At 37.0% G+C, this 20,422-nt stretch overlaps 1 protein-coding gene across 1 annotated transcript in view; it reads left to right on the forward strand.

The window, feature by feature from the left end:
* CEMIP2 (cell migration inducing hyaluronidase 2) overlaps positions 1 to 20,319 on the forward strand; it is a 37,283-nt gene extending 16,964 nt beyond the window's left edge. Inside the window, exons 4-14 of the mRNA XM_032205653.1 lie at positions 480 to 1,041; positions 3,888 to 4,057; positions 5,344 to 5,532; positions 8,467 to 8,636; positions 11,126 to 11,335; positions 11,719 to 11,924; positions 12,492 to 12,561; positions 15,636 to 15,764; positions 17,399 to 17,487; positions 20,092 to 20,223; positions 20,301 to 20,319. Of these exons, the coding sequence (XP_032061544.1) occupies positions 480 to 1,041; positions 3,888 to 4,057; positions 5,344 to 5,532; positions 8,467 to 8,636; positions 11,126 to 11,335; positions 11,719 to 11,924; positions 12,492 to 12,561; positions 15,636 to 15,764; positions 17,399 to 17,487; positions 20,092 to 20,223; positions 20,301 to 20,319 (1,946 nt within the window). The remainder of the gene's footprint in view (positions 1 to 479; positions 1,042 to 3,887; positions 4,058 to 5,343; positions 5,533 to 8,466; positions 8,637 to 11,125; positions 11,336 to 11,718; positions 11,925 to 12,491; positions 12,562 to 15,635; positions 15,765 to 17,398; positions 17,488 to 20,091; positions 20,224 to 20,300) is intronic.
* The last annotated feature ends 103 nt before the right edge of the window (positions 20,320 to 20,422 follow it).

Consider the following 20,422-nt stretch of genomic DNA (forward strand, 5'->3'; position numbering starts at 1 on the left):
GCTCTCCATTTTTCTTGTAGGCTCCCTTTAGGTATTGGAAGGTCTCCCCAGAGTCTTTTCTTCCCCAGGTTGAACAATCCCAAATCTGTTAGCCTGCATGGCTTTTACTTTTGTGATTAGTGGAAAATTACATTGGAATTTTGGTATTGACCTGTTCCTTTGCTTTTACTTTTCAGGCCAGAAATACCAAATGTTAAAAAGATAAATGAACACTATGAAGTCTGTCATTGGAGCAGTGACATGGTTTTCTGTAAAACAGTAAAAAAAAAAAAAAAAAAAAAAAAAACAACAACAACAAAAAAAACCCTTGTCCATTAGCTTTCTAGGCATGGGATCTGATTGTCTTCTGATGGTGAACATAGTATGTTCTGGGTGTGGAAAACAAATCTGTCTTATCCTTTTGTTGCTCTTCCTGTGATCTTGATTCTTTGAGTCTATCTTAATATTGCTTTGACTCACATTTTTTTTTTTTTCTTTAGGGTTACTTGTTTTTGGTGATGATAAGGAAGGTTCTAAAAATATTACTTTGAGAACTCGTTTTATCCTGATAAAGGATGGTGGAATGCTTCATGTTGGAGCAGAGAAATGCCGCTATAAATCCAAAGCAACTATTATTTTGTATGGGAAGTCAAACGAAGATGCTGATGTGCCAGAATTTGGCAAAAAATTTATTGGTGTGGGTCCTGAAGGAACGTTGGAATTGCATGGGCACCAGAAGTTATCATGGACTCTTTTGTCAAAGTCTGTGAATTTCTCAGGGCTGGCCTGTGGTCATTATTCATTTAAAAAGAATTTTTCCCGAGGACTAAATGTGAGAGTGATCGATCAGGATACAGCGAGTGTTTTGGAAGTGTTGAAATTTGATACTCATGATTTTTCAGAAGAAAGCTTGAAGCTCCAGAACTTACTGAAAAATAGAAGTCCTGGTCGCATTATTGCTATTGCTGTAGGAGATTCAGCTGCTAAAAACCTACTGGAGGAAACTAGAATAACTATTCAAAATCTTCTGGGAAGTAAGTTTGTCAGAGGATTGAGTTACAGGTAAATAATTCATTCTCTCTTTTGTGTTGAGTAAATATGAGATACAGATTTTGCCTTCTTTAGGTAGTTTTGTTAAACTTGCACAATATCTGCTTGTACAATACCGACAATTCTTCGTAGAAGAAGAATAGCACTACTACTACAGTATGTGATGTTTTAATAGGGTAGAGACATCTAGTTACAGGTATCTGTGATTAATTTAATTACTTATTCATAATTGCACTTTCACTGTTCTCTACAGAAACTAAAAGTGGGTACAGCAAAGTTGTTGTTTTTTTTTTTTTTTTTACCCATTCAATTACACAGTTGTAACAACATAGAAATTGTTTTCTGTTTGGGGGAGGAAGGAATGCCAAATGATAAACTGGATACAGAGAAGGGGTGCTAATCTTCTATTTCAAACAACATTTTACTCATCCCTACAGATTGGTGAAATGAAAGCACATTATCCTTTTGCTGATGCTGCAGGGGAATTGATTTGTAAAAATATTTTATGGCTGAAGCATACTTGTCAGTTGTGTTTGTATCTTTTTAATGTTTTTTTCAGTTGCTTGCAGATAAAACAGTGGGTCAGTAGAAGAGATATAGTAAATGCTACTGTACAGCAGAGAGGTTAAACTTCTGCACTGTTCATTTAGTTGTTGCAAATGACCTCCTGCATGTTCTGACCCTATCTTTGCATTGTGCAGGGTTAGCAGTAAGTGTTGAAGGGACACCAAATGCTTTTTTACTGACTGTTAAAAACCTGACAGTCTTCACATTTAAAAAAAAAAAAAAAAAAAAAAAAAAACAACAGCAACAACAACAAAAAAAAACTGACAGTCTTCACATACTGTTAAAATGGCTTCATATAACCTGGTTTTATTTTTTTGTGTGTTTTCCTGGAAATCAGTTGCTTTTTTTTTCTTTTCTGTTCTGTTCTTACTCTTGCTATTCCCTGACATCTGGGCTCCAGTTGCTCCCCACCCTTTGCTTTGGCAGAGCTGGGCTGGGGCGTGAGTCAGGATGGCATGTTCTGACCTTGCTTCCCTCCAGGGTCATGTTTGTGGCAGCCCCTGCGTAAGCGTCTAGTTACGGGGTCCTCTGGAGAGTTCATGTGAGTCTGTCCCTGAAGCAGTTTCATCAGAGGTGCTGAGACCTGTATGTCCTGTAGTAACTACTGTCTTCTTGCGAGGTGAAGGCCACGTGGTGGTTGGTGAGGGCCCTGGGCAGCCAGCCTCCATCTGACAAGGAGCTGATGGTTTCTTGTGTTCATTGCTACTGGTGGCCTCCATGCCAGTAGGCCCAAAGTGAGGATATTCTTTAAACCGCAGCTGGGTATAGGAAGCACCTTTTCTTCCTTCCATGCTGAACTGGTTCTTGTCTATTTTCACTGGTCGATAAGAGACTCTGAAAGCACATAAACTTGTCTTATCCCATCTGCTGTAGAAGACGAGTGAGAAGTTCAATTCTGAGTGCTCACTGAGGTTAAAAGCAGGGTTGGTTTGTTAAAACTGGTGGAAGGGATTTCAGTATGGAGGTGGACAGTCCATTGCATCCTTGTCTGCTTCTGTCTCCCCATGCAGATTAATATGCTTTAAAATACCTTTAAAATACCTGGTATTTAGCTTAAATGTTGTTGTGTGAAACATGCAGCTTGTTTGTTGGTGCTCCTGAAAAGCTGACCAGGTATATACTATGCTGTGAGCAGATTAATGCTGAACAGTTTTGTTTGGCCTTTTAAACACAATCATTAAGAAGAGACTGAAACAAAAGCAACTGGATTGAAGGTGGTTTTGATATGTGTCTTTGAATCAATCACTATCACTGGACTGCAGTCCAGTTAGCTGTTACTGTTTTCATTTGGGGTGAATGATTCAACCTTAATGATGCAATTTTGTTCAGCCTTTTACTAGATGATTACTTTCTCATCACATAATTACAGCATTACAGAGCGGTAAAGGACAACAAATATTCTTTTTTTTTTTTTTTTTTTTTTTTTTTTTTTTTTTTTAACTTGGTGGCAGCTTTCTGTAGTGTGTGGTTTGTTTTTCATTTCCAAAAACTTGGATTCATTGAGCAGAGCTATAGAAAGTGGAAATACATCCAGGACAGTTTCCTGCTCCCCACAGGCACTCAGCCAAGATAAGTGTCCAGCTGAGGGAAGGACTAGTCAGAGGGAAGAGGCCAAAGCTCTTGTACTTGGCCTTCGGAAGCACCAGTGATTCCTCGTGTGAAGGTTGTGCAATGGTATCCAGTACTTCTATTTTTTGTGTCTGAGTGTCTTGAAAGACTCAAGAAGTATTGCCTGTCAGGAGCACTGATCATCAGCAGCCACTGCTGGCAGTGTCCATCCTGATGCAAGCTCCGTCTCCTGGGGCTCTTCGCCTTCTCTGCACAGACACTGCATGCTGACCGCATCCCCATACTGGGAGCATGCCGTGCCACAAGCGTCAGCACTGGCTCGTCATCTTCCTGTGCTCCCGTAAGCATGCTTATGAGCAGAATACTGCATCATTTCTGGCACTCGTTGCTAGCAGTTTTCTTAAAATTTCTTAAATTTTTTAAATTAATAATAAAAAAAAAAGCATACGTTGTTAGATGTTGTACCAAAAATGTATCAGAATGTCTTCTCAATTAAGAGCAGTCATATTTGCTGATTCATTTATAGAACATCCAGTCATTTTGAACTATGCACCTTTCCAGTGATATATGCCTATTTTCTTCTGTATTTTGAAATTACATTCTAAAATGAAATTCAGAGGTCAGGCAAAAGGGTAACCTCTACGCTCCTTGTCTTATCCTGTGCCTGTTTGTGAAGAATGTAATGGCAATTATATTTAAACACATAATTTTATTTTTTGCAGGCAAGCCTGGGCTTTTGTTGGTGTGATAGGCGGTGGGAATTCTTCCTGTAATGAATCAGTGAGAGACTATGAAAATCACAGCACCGGTGGGAAAGCTCTTGCTCAGAAAGAATTTTTCACGGTGGATGGTCAGAAGTTTGTTGTGAGAGCTTACAGTGAATGGAATGATGGTAGGAAAGCATTTTGCGAAACCCTGTGGGTAGGGAAAAAGTAGATACTGTATATACTTTTTCTGTTTCAACTGTTTGTTGCAGTTTAAATCTCTGAATGCTGCTGTTAGTTTTCATTTTTGCTATCCATGTGGCCAGACTATTGGATGAAGTACAAGGATGCAGTTCTTTTTCAGTCCAACTTATTTTCCCAATCACGATTTTGGTCTAAATATATAGAGTACGTGAACAACATAAGTGTTCTTATCAATATGTTGAAACAGATTCTTTGTTGTTGTTCAATTATCTTTTCTTCTTTCAGTTATGTATATTTTTAATCTAAGCTTCCTGAGACATTGGTTATGAGGCTAAAAAGAAACTGAGTAGGAGCCAAAAGAAATATTTTATTCCTGTTATAGTCTTAAGTTGTTATTTGATGCTGAACTTTGATTCTCCCATCAAAGGCAACTTTTCTTTTTTTTTGTATTTGAGAGCTCTGTATCATGAGTTCTGCTTTTATGGTTTTATGGGCAGTCTTTTTCTGCTTGTAGAGTTACTATCAATATTATATTTGCCTCAGAAGAATTTTTTAGGTAAGCAGGTACTGATTTGTAAAGTAATTGAGCTATTTGATGTTACCCCTTCACTGTTCATTAAGGCCCTATGAAACTCTCTTAACTCAAATTAAAAAAAAAAAAAAAGTCTCCACAAAAATGTACCGTTGACTTGCTGGTATTGTAGGCTTGGAGTCAATGACTAAACCAGACACTGATTCCATTCTTCCTACTCATAAAATAGAAAATTAAATAAAATAGGAGGATATTAAATACAGTGAGAGTGGCTGAATTTAAAGGCAATTAAATGCTTGTGTAATTTAGCCTGCCAAACTGTTTTATTAGCTGTGCTTAGAAAGAAAAGATTTCCCTTTCCAAGTCTTTGGTTGTATGTATTAAGTTTTAAACAGCAGAAAAATATCACTTGGGACAAGTAGAACTAGCTGGACCTACAAATTTTTGCTATATGATATATTTGATGTATTAGTGTTTTTTTCTTTTAATTTCATAGGTAATTACAGTCAATGTTATTTCCATCTCTACCTTTTGTTTTATTGGAGATCCGTCAAACAAGCAGGCTGTAATAGCACATCTCACTAATGTGTTTCAGAACAGAACTACGCTTAGAGGGTACAGAAGTTTGTGAAATCTCATGCACTTCTTACTGTTTTTTTGGAGATATTTTCATATAAAGGTGAATATAATCTTTATAATCTTTATTTTATTTTTACATTTGTTTTTTTTAAATACTAGGGGTACCGATTTCCGGCTTCCAGGTAGAACCCATAGATGGAGTGATACTGAATCTTCTGGATGATGTTAGTAGTTGGGAGCCCGGAGACCAGATTGTGGTTGCAAGCACAGACTATTCAATGTATCAGACAGAGGAGTTCACCCTCCTTCCTTGCCCAGAGTGTACCAAGCATCAGGTCAAAGTCAAAGGTATGAAAATGGTCACCATATGAAGAATCTTGTTTGAAATAGCTGTTAATAGGAGTACACCCTAGATGAGACCTTTCAGTGAGAGCAGTAAACAGCACCCTGTTATCTCTCAGTGTTGCTTGTTTGCTACATACAGGAGTGTATACTTGCCCTTACTGTAAAATTGCTCTGTAAAATGCCATATCTGCCTCTGACTTCTAAAGCTTACCCCATACTATTTTTTTTTTTTTTCCACCTTTCTTCCCAGGCTTATTGAATGCTATACTTTTCTTCCAGGATTGGCTTATGCTTGTTCTTCTTTCTTGACTCCTTTCTGTTTTTTCTCACTAGTTCTCTCCCTATGAGGCAGAATGGCTGCTGTAGTTGTTACAATTACTGTTGCTTTTACTGCCCTTCCCATCTTCTGGAGTTTTATTATTAATTTTTCTTTCTGTTATTCAAAGATTGAAAAAGGAAGAAGAAGAAAGTGGCAATTTTTTTTTTTATCAGTTCCCCCTCCACCCCCACCAGTAAAATGGTTATGAAACAAATGGCACTTCCAAGCATCTGCTTACACAGGATATCCCTAACTAGTTGCAATCTGTTTTTCCTTTGGGTGTGATGCACTCAGAATGGTCATGCATGTTGTTGACTGCTTCCTATTTTATTATCTGACTCACTCTGTTTGACTTCATGAGAGCCTCCCGTGGGATTGACTCCTTTACTCTGCAGACATCTGTGTCTTCTACCACTCTGTGCCCCCTCTGTGCCAACGCCCTCCTTCTCTGACAGTCCCTCAATCTTGAGTTTTTCTCTTCTTGTTTTCTGGTGGGCTGTAGGATTGGTTTGCAGCTCAGCTCTTGCCTTTTGTAGCAGCTGATTGGAGCTCTTCAAGATCTGGTTTTGTCCCATTCAGCTCTGTACTGTGCGACTTCCTCTTCTTCAAACAACTCTTATCTCCTCTTTCTTGTTTCTCAGAAGTTTTCTTTGTACGCCCTCAAACTTTCCTGTTTCCCTATTTGGCTGGGAAAGCCAAATCTGTATTTTGGCTTTGCAGTATTGTTTGGATCCCACAGCATTCACTGGTTTGGCTATGATATGTTTTCCTGCATTGTGAAGTCCCAGATAAGGTGAACTTAGATATCTAAGCTTTTTCCTTATTATACATCAGAGAATACCAGGGTGAATGGAGCTGCAGAACTGAGTGAGTGCCATTGTACGTGACATTTCCTGGTTTTTGTTCTTAAGTTTCTTTGCATACTCCATATGCATTATTTAACTCAGTGTTTTAAGGTTCAAGCTACTTGAAGGCTGCAGTATGAAGTTTAAAGTTTTTTGTTGCCACTGAATAGAGTATGTGCAAACTCTTTCCTTTCTAAAGAGAAAAAGCATCTATTAAATATATATATTATATATATAAAATAATATATATATAATATATATAACATAAGTAATATTATAAATATTACAATTAAATAAAACTAATATATAAAATTACATATATTATCTATTATATATATATATATGAAATACATATATATATTTTTCTTCTAAAAACAAGCAAACAAATCCAGATTTACAGGATTTGCAGTATGTCATAAAATACAATATATTTTTTTCTTTTTTTGCAAATAAATGCTGTCAGATCTGTACATAGATCTTTAAAAGACGCTAAAGGAGATTAACTGTTCAATCTCTGTTTCTTCCCCTTCCCCCCCCCCCCAGATATGAAATTTCCATTGTCACAGGAAAGTTGTTCTGTTTTTAACAAACATCCTATACGTTTTACTCTGCAGAGAATTAATTTCAGTGGAACAGCAAATTTGACATGCTGAAGAATTAATTGTCTAAATTTTTTTTGTATTGCCCCTTTTGTAGTAGAAAGAAAAGTATTGTTTTATAGGATGCCCAGATGCTCCCTCCTCACTTGATATATACATGGTAGTTAAACATAAGGGAATACAACAAACAACAGACAGGTTTTCAAGTTATAGGAGTGCAATCCCATTTACAGACTTCTATTGCCTTTAAACAGCAGGAACAAAAGCAATACTGGTGTAGGTCTGCTTCACATACTGGTCATTACCAGTTTAGTTTATATCCTTCTGTAAGTTTTGAGGAAGAGGAGTGAAAAATTAGGGAAAAACAATATATATATTTAAGTTTACAGATCATTTTTGCAGTTTGTATAAGAAAATAAACTGATTGTTTCTTTGGAAGTTTGCTGTAAAAATATGAATTTTGTTTTCTTAATTTTAGTTTGTTCTCAGAATAGCTATTTTGGGGAAAAGCAAACATAGCTGGGAAACATAATAGTATTTGTTTTTGAAGATGATGAATACTGTGTGTGCGTATATATGTGTGTGTGCATATATATGTGTGTGCATGTATGTATATATATATATATTTGGAGCAGGTTAGGCAGCTACTGCTTTTTTCTTTTAAAGCAAATCTGCATTTGTTTGTTTCATTAAAGCCTTTCTAATGCATTGTACTCAAAGTTTTTTAAAAAAATTCTTTTTCATTTTAATCCATTCTGTTCAAAAACTATTAGATTAAACTTAAGATGCACCTACAAATAAAATGTGGGGTTTGTTTTAGGTTTAGTTATTTTACTAATGTGAAAAATATTTAAGACAACTTGTTTTGGCACTAAACATACAAAAGCATATTTGATATCCTGTTCTGCAAGATGTGCAGTTAGCAATGAATTGAGCATGGTCTGGAAGGAGGAGTTTGACGTTTGCTAGGTTAATGCTTGTCATCTGTCAATTAAATTTCTTTTTTTGCATGTTAACCTAAGAAGGGTAGTAGAACCCTTTTAAGTTTAAGGTATCATGTTAAAGTAGCATGTTTTTAGGGGTACAATTAGTTTAGTTATGAATTAGCTTATTAGCTTTGTGTTTAATCAATGACAACACTTATTCCTTTTTTTTTTTTTTTTTTTTTTGACAGAAAAACCTCAGTTTCCCCATGTGGGAGAAGTTATTGATGGAGTGGACATGAGGGCAGAAGTTGGAGTTCTCACGAGGAACATCTTAATCAAGGGAGAGACTGAAAAAACCTGCTATCGTGAAAAAGAGTGTCAGTTTTTCAATTATGATACATTTGGTGGACATATCAAGGTTTGAAAAACATTTTTAAGTAGCTTTCTGTCATCTAAAGGTATATTGAAGACAAAAGGATGTTAAACTTGGCGGGCTTTGAAAATTAAACATAAATTCATACACCAGCTTGGTGTAGAAAAGACTTTGGTCTCCACTTTCACCAAATTAGCTCACCAAGACTTTGTCTGCAGCATTGGAGCAAATTATATCAATGAATTGTGGAAGAATCCACCATATATTGCAGCGTTGTGTGGCAGTGATTAAACCTTAAAAGTGGTGTATCTGCATGTTCAGCCTGTAACATTATAAAGCTTGATCTTCCTTTTTTATCTTCCCTTTTTTCCCTGCCTTTCTTCCTGCCCAAGTGATGAGCACATTAGATCTGCCTCATGTCCTGGAAGTGTCCAAAATCAGACAGTAGAGAGTCACAGAGAGGAAAGCAACTGAGTTGGGCTATGGTGGATTTTTATTTATTCATTTTAACTGAATGTACTAAGGTTATATAAAGCAAACTGATGCTAATTTCTTATATCACCATAAACCTAAAGAAAGTGGAGTGAAAGCAGTATTGCAGAAACTAATATTGAAACTCATATTCATTTTAGTTTTTAGCGAAAAGATTGAGCAGCAATATGTCAGCTCTTCAGTGATGCTGGAGAAGTTTGAGGCCTTGCATTTTAAATACAAACTTATTATGTGTTGGTCACAGTGTAAACCTCCTTTTCCAAAATGTTTGGATGCAGACTTCAGTTTTATAGTGGTGGACATAATGGTGGGAAAGAAAACGCGCCTATTCCCTACTGTGTGTCAGCTTTTGTTTGGTGGAAGAGAAATTGATGGGCTCAGTGTTCTTTTGTGTTTGAGATAATGTAAGGAAAGAAGATAAATGACAAGCTGTGAATCTTGCAAAGCGTGACCTTGATTACCACAACTGAGTGAGTACAGCAAGGCCCCTCAGATGCCTCTCGCAGATAGAGCAGAAAACAAACATTTTGAGTCATCAAAGTTGTTAAACTGTTCCCAGGAGACTGTTCAGTGTCTGTTGCCAAACCTAGACTTCAGCACTAAAAGTAATTTTGCCTTATGTTAATCATACATGCTAAAGAGGAGGGAGCCTGGGTGTTAGCAAATGTTAATTGCCTCAGGGGGTTTGATCAGCCTGGGAATTCAGCTGGTCGCCTGGATAGTGGCACGAAAGAGGCTCAGTGATAGCAAGGAGAGGCACTCACTTGTATTTCCTCTGCATTAGTATTTTTAAGTGCTGAGAGTGAGAACTCAGGAATGCCTGTTTTCGGTCATCCCTTAGTATTTTAAGCACACAAACCTTAGTGGTGTAATTGAAGAAAACAGAAGACCAGGACACACTAAATGGTCTATCAGTGTTTTACTTATTTCACTTGAGGACAAAACTGTGCACATAAAAACTATATTATTTTGGTTAAATAGCCAGTAACAGTAAGTTAATGGAATAACAAAAAAAGCTCCCTTACTCCCATTCAGCTCCTTACATTTTAGCACCTCATAGTTCATCTGCTGCCCTTGGTTTCTATTTTCAGGTCAGGGTAGGTGGAAGAAAATACTTTTGCTTTTCCCTGTGACTTGTACAGCCCCATTATAATGTCTCTGGTGTTTAATATTTCTGTACTGTATATTACATACTGTTATGGTAAAGTTGCGTAGCTTTAACCTGTTTTTGGTTCCTCATTGCAAAGATGCTGATTCTTCACTGGAGTGTGTCTATTGAAGGTGGTGTGCCTGAGGAAGAGCTGAGAGAATAGGGCTTACTGTGTAAGGGGAAGGTGTAGAGGAAGGATGTGGATGTGGTTTTCAGGGACCCAGGGAGGGTTCAGAGAATGTGCCAGAAGACTTCTTGGAGGCATGCACTAGTAGGGCAAGAGACATGGGGACCAAGCTGCAGCAGGGCAAGTGCTAAGTAGATAACAGGTAAATAAAAAGGGGGAAACAGTTGCTATCATATGAGCATCTCTGTAGTTGGAGATATTGTTTGGTCAATGTGCTGAGCAGCCATGTTTAAGCTGGTCCTGTGTTGAGCTGGCAATCAGAGCAGTTTTCTCAGGAGGCTCCTTTGACCATTTATTATTACGTAATTTTACTAAACTCCATCCCAGATGGATGATACAGGTACAGCTTCAGCATAGACAGGACAGAGTGACTTCTCTTTACTTCGATGGTATGTGGTTGTACAGAAAGAATATTTAACTTGCCTACTGCTAAAGAACAAAAAGTGAAGTGTGATGATATAGTGTCTGGTGAAATCTGCTCCATTTTAGCCACATGGAGATACAGCTTTTATTCTTGTTTAAAAATGATATTGTTTTGTAAGGCAGGATATAGAACAGGATAGTAACGGCTGTCCTAGCCTTCATAGTGTTCGCTTATGATGATTGTACATCTGACTTCTGTACATCTGATATAGATGATTTATTAACTTTAATGGTTAGAAACCAAGTAGTTGGTTACTCATTCTGGGCTTCTCATCTTTCTAGATTTTGAAGAATTTTACATCTGTTCATCTCTCCTATGTGGAATTGAAGCAAATGGGACAGCAGCAGATAGGAAGTTACCCTGTTCACTTTCACCTTTGTGGGGATGTGGATGAAAAAGGAGGTTATAGTTTTAAGACATACATCGAAGGTCTTTCCATTCATCACTGTTTCTCCAGATGTGTCACTATCCATGCAACTAATGGCTTGCTGGTAGGTGCCAGGAGAATTAAATAAAGTGTTGAAATAAATGTTTAAAAGGACATTTAGAGCAAAAATAGTCCCATCCCATCAAGTTTAATTCTCAGCAATGTGTTTATTTCAATGAATAAATAAACAAGTGCTTATTTTTAAGTAACTTACTTTAACAGAGCTTGCCCTTCTGTTTTTTCAGATTCTTGCAGGCAGCTAAGCTCTCCAAACATAGTAGTGTGTTTGTAAGGGATAAACAAAACTCCATGTTTGAATCATCTGAACCACTGATACTGAAGCTTCACTCTGCAGCTGTGCCAAGATAGTAAAAACTAAATGGCACTTGTCAAAGAAATCTCAGTAAATGCTATTGCTACTGACATAATGAACTTGTGTTTCTGCAGATAAAGGACACCATTGGCTATGACACACTGGGTCACTGTTTCTTCATAGAGGATGGCATTGAGCAGAGGAATACTCTCTTCCACAACCTTGGACTAGTCACGAAACCAGGCACCATTCTTCCTACGGACAGAAACAGCAGCATGTGTATTGGCATCAGGGACAAAGTGTATGGAAGCTATGTCCCAGTACCAGCCACAGACTGCATGTGAGTATTTCATGATGAAAAAGTAAAACCAAACCAGCTGCAGTAGTTAAACTGATGATCTCCTGACATTATACAGATGAAACAATTGTTTTGTATCATCTAGTGAATACAGACACCTTAAAAGTAATCCACGTGACCATGCTGTTAAAAAAGAAAGTCTTTTATTAAAGAGAAAACACAAGTTGTTTTGTAAAGAGATTTGTTGTTCCTTGAAATACTTGTTCAGTAGATTTTAAGGATGTATTCTTATTTCTGTGGTAAGGCACCAACATCCTTAAGTTGTCACCAAGTTTTTTCTGTGTAGCAATTATCTTTTGAAGAAGCTTATTAAAACAGTTTATAATTGCACTGAGTGTCTGAACTATCATTTCATGAACTAACATTTTGCATTTAAGTAAAACAAAAAAGAATTTTTGAGGGTGTGTGTTTTTTGTGTGTAAGTTTTGTGTATGTGACTTCAGAAATCAGTTTAGCCCTTTTTCACCCTTGTAGCAATTATATCAGAGATATTTCTGTAGGCACTAGAGTTTTTTTTCTGTTCTAACTTGTTTCTGAATAATATTTCAGGGCAGTTTCAACATTCTGGATTTCTCATCCCAACAATCATCTGATAAGTAATGCAGCAGCAGGTTCACAGGTGAGGCATATGGATGTAGTTCAACACAAACTATTTGTGCCACTTACTCACAAAACAAGTAATATTTCCAATGTTTAAATGCATATTTTTTTAATGTGTGAATATGTTATATATTTGGCAGCATATTGCCATTACAAGTGTAGTTTTTGTCAAAGGGTGGATTAGATCTACTCCTCTTTGTAATTTAATAGATCTGTCAGTGGGGCCAGTATGTAAATGTAAAAATAAACTGCTTTCTTTTCAAAGAATTAGATACTAATACTAAGGCTTTTGTATTTTCTGTAATTTCTAACATGAGTTTACTGTTTGACTGCTCTGAAAAATTGTGTTTTTATTCCTTTTAGTCATTGGAATAAAAAATAGTTGATTGTATAAGGAAGTGCAAAAAAACAAACGAATGAACAAAAAAACTTTCATTGACTCTGTGTTTAATTACTTCTTTCTGAGCAGTAATTGCTGATATGTTTTTACTTATTGTGATCCTCACATGTTTGCAGACCTTTTTCAGTTCAGCCACTTGAAAAGTGAAGCTGAACTACTGGATGCAGGTTGTGGAGTAGGGGCTCGAATCTGTTCTACTTTTAAATCAGATCAGATGCTGAGACAGTGTTTCTGAGTTGATTTTTCTGAATAGATCAGTGGCATTACAAAAAGGAAAGTCTGATGCTGGAAGTAGAATATGAGTATGTTAGTGTATTCTTAGGTGTAGAATATGTAACAAATTGTTAATAAGACAAAAATCAAAATCTTTAATTTATAGTATCTGTAATATAGAAAAATATAAAATTATTATGCTTTTTTTTAATCATCATTTTTGTTGTGGTTGACTGCCTACCACTACGAAGGACCTGGCCATACTTTACTGAACCAAACCAGTTTTTCTTTTCATAGCACAATGTCTTTCCATTTTGTCTACTTTAGATAACATTCCTTTGCCTGTTTTTAGCATTGCAGGTTAAGTTAAACGAAACATGTTGCTTGACCTGATGCTTAAACCTTCAAAGATCTTTTTCTGCCTCTCTATCCCAGTGAATTTTACTTTCTTCTGTTATACTGTGCATCCTCAGAGAGCATTTTTATAGGTTATGAAGTTTTTTATGATTGTATACATACAAAAGAATATATATTCTTTTGTATGTATACAATCATATTGCTATGAGGGCTATAGCTTATGTTTCAGAAACAAATTACTTCAACTGTGTTGATATAAACACTGCAGTGTAGAGCTTTTTCTGGTATAAACTATACCAATTCATGAGCAAATAAATAATTCCATTGCCTTCTCCAACTCCTTTGATATACAATGAAGTCTACTGTAAGGGTGTATCAGCAGTAATGGTTCTTTTGTTTGAGCTATGAGAGAGGGGAAAAAACAGCTCTTATTATTTTCTGAATACTTGTAAGTGCTTAAGGAGCTTTTAAATTTCATAGAATCATAGAATCATAGAATATCCTGAATTGGAAGGGACCCTTAAGGATCATCAAGTCCAACTCTTGACACCGCACAGGTCTACCCAAAAGTTCAGACCATGTGCCTAAGTGGACAGTCCAATCTCTTTTTAAATTCAGACAGGCTCGGTGCAGTGACCACTTCCCTGGGGAGCCTGTTCCAGTGTGCAACCACCCTCTCTGTGAAGAACCCCCTCCTGACGTCCAGCCTAAATTTCCCCTGCCTCAGCTTAACCCCGTTCCCGCGGGTCCTGTCACTGGTGTTAATGGAGAAAAGGTCTCCTGCCTCTCGACACCCCCTTACGAGGAAGTTGTAGACTGTGATGAGGTCTCCCCTCAGCCTCCTCTTCTCCAGGCTGAACAGGCCCAGTGACCTCAGCCGTTCCTCGTACGTCTTCCCCTCCAGGCCTTTCACCATCTTCGTAGCCCTAATTTAAAATTTATTTAACTTTTTTTTTTTTTGAGCATGAAGATGTGTTTTGGATAAAACTTTTTTGATTCTGCCAAGTGCAGAACTGTACTTAATTATATGTGAAGTAAGATTTTGGTATTTTATTAATGGAACATCCACATTTGCTTTGGAATTGTTAATCACCAGAAATGTCAAAATGTGTCGTCATTACGGATGGGAATATGTTACTCAGAAGCAGAATTTCCAGGGCTGTTTGGAAAATGAGTATATTCTCAGAGTGAAGTGTATGAAATCTTTTAAGCCAGAATGAATTGGCTTTATCCATGTTTCCTGAACAGGACAGTAAAGACTATTTTTCATGATACAGAGCACATAGTCTGCAGTATTTCTTTTACTGCTGTTTAACCCTTTAATGCTCCTTATGAAATTATTATATATTTTTTTTAATAAGGGCACAGAGAAGGAAGCAAAAATTTTCATATTTGTTTGTATCTGCTCTGCAGGTGCTTTTGTTATGCCACCCCTTGTGGACTCAGATGTGGTTAGGAAAGGAGGCCCACAGAATTTCCTTTAGAAGATAAATCCAGCTTCTTTAAGAGCTGGGAAGTTGAATAAGTGGAGAAAACGAACAGATGCTGAAATTATTACTGCATGTTATTGGCACAGTGCTCTGAATTGGCCAGGCTTCTTGATGTGCTTTATTCCCTTTTCCTGAAATCTCTTGTGTTTTTTTTTGGCTGTCATTAAATTCTGATGTGTGCAGAGATGAACAAACCTTTGAGTATTTTGAGTATTTTACAGTATATAGTATGATTTACAAATAAAAGAAAATCAAGTATCTGTAGAAATAAATTGAAATACAGAGATGATGGGGAGGAGGAGAAAGAGACACTTAGTGGCTTGAAATATTACAGAACCTTAAAGCTGTGGTGGTATTAAATGATTTCACGGTGAAGCAAGCACTTTTAATGCATGTTCTTCACTAGAATATAGCCTTATCTGCAAACTTCTACTTTTTCACTGGACAGTAGTTTGGAGACTTTATTTTGATAAGTGTGTTATATTGTGAGCAGTTTGGAGTATGTTCTTATTTGCTTCATTAAAAATCCAAGTTCTTCTTAACATACACTTAGTTTGTGATTTGTAAGTTCTGATTTGTTTACATTTAGTAGTATCAGTCTCATAGTTTATGTCATTCACTCCTTATTTGCAGGATGCTGGAATATGGTATTTGTTCCACAGGATTGCTACAGGAGACTCTCATAGTTTAGCCATTGAAACCAAGTCAGAGCTCACACCACTAGGAATCTTCTATAACAACAGGGTTCATTCTAATTTTAAGGTAATGTACTGTCTCACAAAAACCAAATCAAAAACAGTTCTTAATTTGTACATATTTTATACCGGGAGTTGTTTGCTTAAATTTTGAGGTGGCTAAGTAATGATGGATTCGTGCTGTGTTAGAACCACATGATTCTATGTAGGTATTGCAGAAGAGTGTGCAATCATCATGTCCATAAATTCTTGCCTTATCTGAAGCATATACTGTGTTTAATGTCCTCTTGAGGTACATACAACTAAAATCAATTAGTGTGAGAGAAACATATATATTTTTTCTCCCAAGTAGCATTTCATATGCTACTCTGTTACTGATGGCCTTGCTGTGGAGAAAGCTGATCCTTGAAATACTGAGGCTTATTATAGCTGTGATTCATCTCATCAATTTGTGGAATGCCTGAGACTTGCTTTCCTGAGACTCTAATGTGCAGTAACTCAGGTGTCTGCAGTTTCTGAACAGAGGTTAAGCTTTCTGTTGCCATCAGGAGCCCAGCAGCACCCCTTTGTTATAGAGTTCTCAGTCCAGATACAGTCATTCAGTATTTATTTACTAATGGGACTTGATTCTACATTCTGCTAAGCGAAGTTAGCTGAAATCCTTAAATTGATACTTTTGGAATCTTGGAATTTAGTTGCTGTCTGTAGAAAATGCCATGTATATTTTTATTAGCTTTCTACATATCTGTATAGCTGGGGAGGAAGTATCAATATAGGTCTATTAGTTTGACTGATTTAACCTAATGAAACTGATTTTGCTTGATAAGTGTACAATCAGAATAGTAAGAAGTGATGCATTGCTTCGTAGCAGTTATGTTAAGAGTGTGTCTGGAACTTTAGGGCTCTTATTCAGACTGGAATTGAAAAATACTGAATACAAAAATGTAAAGAGAAGTGTTTCAGCTATGTGGTTCACTATCTTTAAACATAGATAGCAGTTTGTGTGCTGAAATTCCATGTTAACAGAGTTGACTCCAGGAGCAGATCTGAGGATCTACTCATGTAATTCTAGTGGTAATTTGGATCACAGATCAAGGTGGCTGCTGCTACTTGTATATGTAATTCAGGCTAAGCAACACAAATGTTTCCTTTTTCTTTTTTACTTTCTCAAGTAAATTATTTCATACTGGATTATTGAGTTTCAAGTTGATGCCTGGACAAAAAACAGCTTTAGTGGTGAAGATAGTTGAGTTTTAAACTAAAATACAAAGCATTTTTGCACAGCAGCATTTTTTTTTTTTTCATTAGTGGCATTCGTGAGAATATTTTGTATTCACTACAAGATTGGCTTCCAAATTTTCCAGAACAGCATCTGGAAGTAAGTGCAAAACTTCAAATAGTCAGATGTGAAAAAAAAAATGAAATGAACTTTAATAATTTTCTGTCACTTTTTTTTTTTTTTTTTTTTAACCCCAGGAAGTTCTTTTCTTGGGATTTTCAATTACTTTTCAAAATTTGCATAGGTAGACAGTGCTTTTTCCCTTAGACAATATGCCAGTTAAGTCCAAGCTGAAAGATCTAAGAGTCTGTAGTAAAGTGTATTGAATAAAATGTAACTTTTAAATTTTAGAACTCTAATGTTTACTGTCTCTTTAGTGTTGTCCAGTATGAAATTTCCCCCCCTTTTTTTTTTTTTTTAAGGCTGGTTTGTTCATTGATAAGGGTGTTAAAACAACCAATGCTAGCGCTGATGATCCCAGAGAATATCTTTGTTTGGACAACAATGCAAGGTAAAGGATATTGTCTTCCAAGCAAGTGAAAAATGGTAAAGTTCTGAGACTGTTTGTACATTCACATGAGGAAAAATGCTATAATAAATGAGCAATAAGTTCATATGTGGTTTTTTTTGTTGTTTTTTTTCCTCATCTGTGTGTCTGTTTGGGAGCAACAAAGCATGTTGTACCTTAAAGAGTTGGCTTTTCTTTCTAAGACCTTGGCAAAGGTAGTTTTTAGCCCCTTAGAACTTGTAGGTTTAACCACACTCTGCTGTCATGCTTAACATATATTCTGGAATTGCTATTAAAAGTAAAGCCTTCTTTTAAAATCTGCTTCAGATTTATGGGTTAGTTCTAAATAATTTTTAGAAAAAGGCATACTAGTGGTAAGTAATACATCTATTTGCCTTTCCTACTGCTGAATGCTTTGTGCTGTGCCTTCTAGACTTAGAGATTGTCATTCAGTGGTATAGTTTTACTGAAGGTTATTTGTTGAGATAGTATGATCAACCATATAGTCTTTAGCTTACAAAGTAAGAGAAAATAGTGGAGAGAAAAATTTAGGTTATCCTATGGTTGGTCTTGTCCTGTGCTTCAAATAAAATAGCCTGGGTAAGTGGTCATATATCAAATGAACAGGAAAATATTGGATAACATTATCCATCAGCATTTTATTATGATAAACAAACATTAAGACTGAAAACATAGTTCATAAGATTATCTTTATTTCTGACAGAGCTTTGTTTAGGATGAGGATAATTAAGTGATAATTGCAGATTCAAAGAGGAAAGTTCCAGAGTTTGGTGGTACTTGATGCTTGCTGCCTTGCAAACTAAGAGGTGGTTAGGTTTAGTTGTTAAGTTGTAAGTGAAGTCCCATGTAATACCCTTGGATTACTGTTGGTCTGAACAGGTAGTCAAGAAGAATTTAAGGGAAGTGACATGCCATGTCAGAGCCTGTAGCGTGTTGACAGGTCATCAAGAGGGGATGCAAAAAATTGAGTTTAAGATGTGGTTCATCTTTCACAATAGCCAAAGAATTTATGAGGCTCCCTGTAACTGTATTAGACCACTAATCATGTGACAAACTGGAGGAGTTACAGTGTTAATTTAGCAGGCTGATGCTGTCAGAAAAACAAAACAAAACAAAATTCACCCCTTCTCCCTTTCTCCTTTGCCCTCCAAAAAGAAAAATACCAAAAAAAAGTACACCAAAACTTCCAGAAGCCAACTCCAGAAACTAGGGTAGAAGGTGACTATGGTAAAGGGCATGTATTTGCTCAGACTGCATTCTTATAAAGATACATATATATTTTAACATGTTACATCTCATGTGGGATTCTGTGCTTATTTTCCATGAGTCTTTAATCAGGCTGTTTCTTTCTATTGGCTAAAATTGATACTGGCTATAAATTACCATATGAGGCCATCTTGACTGCAATACAGAGTATCCGCATTAAAATAGAAAAATTATCTCATGTATGCTCAAATTAGACAAGGAGATGAGTGGTAGGAGAGCAGCTCAGCAAAAAATCTGGAGTGCTGCTTGACAGTGGACTCAACATGAGCCAGCAGTGTGCCCTGGCAGCCAGGAGCGCAAACTGCAATGGGGTGTGTGTTAAACACAGCATAGCCATCATGCAAGAAGGATGATTCTCCCACTATATTCAGTATCGGGGTAGCCTTACCTTGAGTATTGCGTGCTCTTCTGGGCAGTATAAAAACGATGTTAAGGTCCTTGAAAGAATCAGAGGAGGGCAACACAACTGGTAAGAGGTCCGGAAGGTATGTCTTGTGAGGACACTTGAGTTGTCCAGTCTAGAGAAGAGATCAAGAGGTGACCTCATTGCTCTCTGCAGCTTCTGAGAAGGGGAAGTGGAGAGAAAGGTCTTTGCTCCTGGCCACTGATGACAGGATGCCTGGGAATGGTAGAAAGCTGCACCAGGGGACATTCAGACTGGATCTTAGGAAAAATTTATTTACTGTGAGGGTGGTACAGGCTTCCCAGAGAAGTAGTTAATGTCCCACGCCTGTCAGTGTTCAAGAAGCGTTAGGACAATGCTATTGTTAATATGCTCTAACTTATAGTTAGCCCTGAAGAGATCAGGCAGATGGTCTAGATGATCTTTGAAGGTCCCTTCCAACTGAAATATTCTATCATAATGAACATTTAGACAGACCTCCAGCCTTTTCTGTCTAGTGCACAGCCACCATGTGTATCCCTCAAGGAACTTTAATTCCCTTCATTAAATTCTCACATTAATGCTGCAACAGAAGTGGGAGAGGATACTTTAGGGAGAGCAGAGAGAAAAGGCAGTGGAATACAGGAGATGCAGTGTGAAAAACTTGGCAATATTGAGCAAAAGCCTGTGAAAGTTATTGGGGGGAAAAAAGTTTTATGTTCCCTCTTCATGGCACACCAAAGAGGCTTTTCTGGAAATGAATAGCTACAGATGCACATGGTTTTGGCTTCTGTCAGTCCTAGCATGAAGCTGAGTTGATTTTACCTGTCAGATAAAAGCGGGGGTTTGTCTTTCAAGGTTTCTCAGTTCAACATATTTGACCTGTATAAAACAAACAGTATTTTTATATTGAGTGTTTGGGTTTTTATCTGTCACAGGTTTCGACCTCATCAAGATGCAGACCCTGAAAAACCCCGAGTTGCTGCCCTGATTGACAGATTAATCTCTTTCAAAAACAATGATCATGGGGCCTGGGTCAGGGGAGGAGATATCCTTATTCAAAATTCCGGGTATGTATCCAGAAGCAAACAGCTGCATGTTGTTAAGAAGTTTCCTCTGAATCTGTTTTTATGAAATCGTACTACAGGGTTATGATAGAAGATTGACGCTTTTATCTGGGAACTGCTTGATATCTTCCAGTGCTTCCACAACAATCACAACAATCCACTGCTTTAAAAGAAGCAAGGTTTTACATGATTAGATGAGAAC

This window comes from Aythya fuligula, chromosome Z, assembly GCF_009819795.1.
Source record: "Aythya fuligula isolate bAytFul2 chromosome Z, bAytFul2.pri, whole genome shotgun sequence".
In the NCBI taxonomy this organism is placed as follows: Eukaryota; Metazoa; Chordata; class Aves; order Anseriformes; family Anatidae; genus Aythya; species Aythya fuligula.